General features: G+C 37.0%; 1 protein-coding gene across 1 annotated transcript; it reads left to right on the top strand.

The window, feature by feature from the left end:
• Positions 1 to 586: 586 nt before the first annotated feature.
• LOC141134820 (olfactory receptor 5G26-like) lies at positions 587 to 1,333 on the top strand. Its single transcript, XM_073624255.1, has one exon. The coding sequence runs from the start codon at positions 587 to 589 to the stop codon at positions 1,331 to 1,333; it is 747 nt and encodes a 248-aa protein (XP_073480356.1).
• The last annotated feature ends 1,070 nt before the right edge of the window (positions 1,334 to 2,403 follow it).

The raw sequence follows: 2,403 nt of genomic DNA, 5'->3' as shown, positions 1-2,403 counted from the left end.
TGACAAAGGCACGTAAATGGACCAGGGTGTCAGGGCTCTTATTGTGGGCAGTTTACAGGGGGGAGGGTAAAGCCACGCAGGACCAGCCAGGTATTTCATGTGTTACAGGGAGCCAAATGACACAGCACAAGCACTGTGCTGTATAACATGCTTTAAGGAAACAGGAACTGTTTTTTTGGGGGGTTAACAAACACTTTAATATTATAGCCATTTATTCTAAGCTGTTTCAGGCTGGAAATCATCAATCCAGTGTATTGGAACAATTGCTTCCGGACAGTATGGCTTGGGGACCCACAACAATGAATTGTATTTGCTTTGCCTTCCACTGCAATTGTGAGAAGTTGAACATGATGGATGTTCTTCTTATTTCTTCTTATTTCAACCTAAATTATTATGTATTTTCTTGTTCTCTTACCAGGTGATCTATCACAATAATGTAACCTATATTATACTAACAGGTTTTCAAAATCTAAAATATATCAAAATTCTATTTTTCTTGGTGCTGTTTTTCATATATTGTGTTACTATTTCTGGAAATCTTTTTATTGTGGTTTTATTTCATCTGAGTAAAACACTTCAGTCTCCCATGTACCTCTTCATCACCCAGCTATCATTGTTTGATATAATTTTGTCTACAGATATTCTTCCCAACCTTCTTCATATTACCTTATATGATGGATGTACTATGTCTCTTGCTGGTTGTATTATCCAGTTCTCCTTCTTTGCCCATGCTGAGGCCTCCGAGTGTTTTCTACTGACTGTGATGTCCTATGATCGGTATTTGGCTATTTGTAAGCCCCTACATTACAACTCTATAATAAACCAATCAATTTGCATTAAATTAGTGATTCTCATTTGGTTACTGGGTTTCAAAATGACATTGGTTAATTCTATATCTTTGTGCAGTCTATACTACTGTGGACCAAACATCATTTATCACTTCTTCTGTGACTATCTACAAATACTTGAGCTTTCCTGCGCTGATACTTCATGGATTCATATTCAGACCTATTTAGTAGGTCTCATTTGTGTCATAGCACCTTTTATGATAATTGTTATATCTTATATCTGCATTGTTATAACCATTCTCAAAATTAAATCAATTACAGGAAGAAAGAAAGCCTTCACCACCTGCAGCTCTCACTTGACCGTAGTGTGCATTTTTTATGGGACGCTAATCGCTGTGTACATGTTTCCAACCAAAGGTCAACTAGATATTCTAAGCAAGGTCCTCTCTCTCTTTTACACTGTAATGACTCCACTGCTTAATCCGATCATATACACATTCAGGAACAAGGACTTTAAAAAAGCTATTGAGAAAATAAAATCTTAAGTTTTTCAATTTAAATGCAAGTGTGATAGATAACTACATAAAAAAGATATATTCTCAGCAATCAGTCTCCTTTATTCTGGATTTCCATATACTGTATAGAAATTGAATTGCTGGCTGAAACAAATTGCTAATCAGCCAATAACATAGCAGCAACTCAATGCATTTAGGGATCTAGATATAGTGAAGATGACTTGCTGAAGTACCAACCGATCTTCAGAATGGGGAAGAAAGGGGAATTAAAGACAGACAGAAAGAGAGGAGTATAAACTGGCAGCTTATGCTGATGATCTGATTTTTTTCATAACTTCCCCAATTATATCCCTTCCATCCCTTTTAAGGGAAATAAATAACTATGGGGAATTAGAAAACTATAAAGTGAATTACACTAAATCCGAAGCGATGGGGTTGGAAATAAAGGCACCTGAAATTCAACAGATAAAGTCTCAATTTAACTTTAGGTGGACAGATTCACATATAAATTACTTGGGGACTAAAATTCCGAAAAAGCTTAGCAGAGTGTTTGAATTAAACTATGCCCCGATGCTAAGACAAATCAAACAGGATTTCAGGAGATGGGACAGAGAGATTTATACTTGGTTTGGTAGGACCATTATTATAAAGATGAATGTGATGCCCAGACTTCTCTACTTACTACAAACTCTGCCAATAAAAATCCCGTCATATTTCCTGAAGGACCTTCGTTCAAGGTTTCTGAGGTTCATTTGGGCAGGGAAACCAGCAAGAGTAAGGAGAAATATTCTAGTGCTCCCAAAAGATAAAGGAGGTATTGGTTTCCCTGAGCCAGTGAGATATCAGGAAGCATCGCAACTAGCTAGAGTGGTGGAATGGTGTGCTCGTGAGAGGAAACCACATGTACAAATAGAACAAGCGATGGTTAAAATTCCTCTAGAGGGTCTGGCATGGATAGCAAAATCAAAAATACCTATAATAGTGAAAAAACATCCACTGATAGATGCAACCATCCACGCTATCAATATAATTTTCAAAAAGACAAATCTTTCAGCTTACCCAAGCCCTATGACTCCGGTACTGGGTTCACCAGATTTTCA

Source organism: Aquarana catesbeiana, linkage group LG03, assembly GCF_042186555.1.
Source record: "Aquarana catesbeiana isolate 2022-GZ linkage group LG03, ASM4218655v1, whole genome shotgun sequence".
NCBI classification, from domain to species: domain Eukaryota; kingdom Metazoa; phylum Chordata; class Amphibia; order Anura; family Ranidae; genus Aquarana; species Aquarana catesbeiana.
The sequence above is the reverse complement of the archived record's forward strand: the minus strand, read 5'-3'. Positions and strand labels throughout refer to the sequence as shown.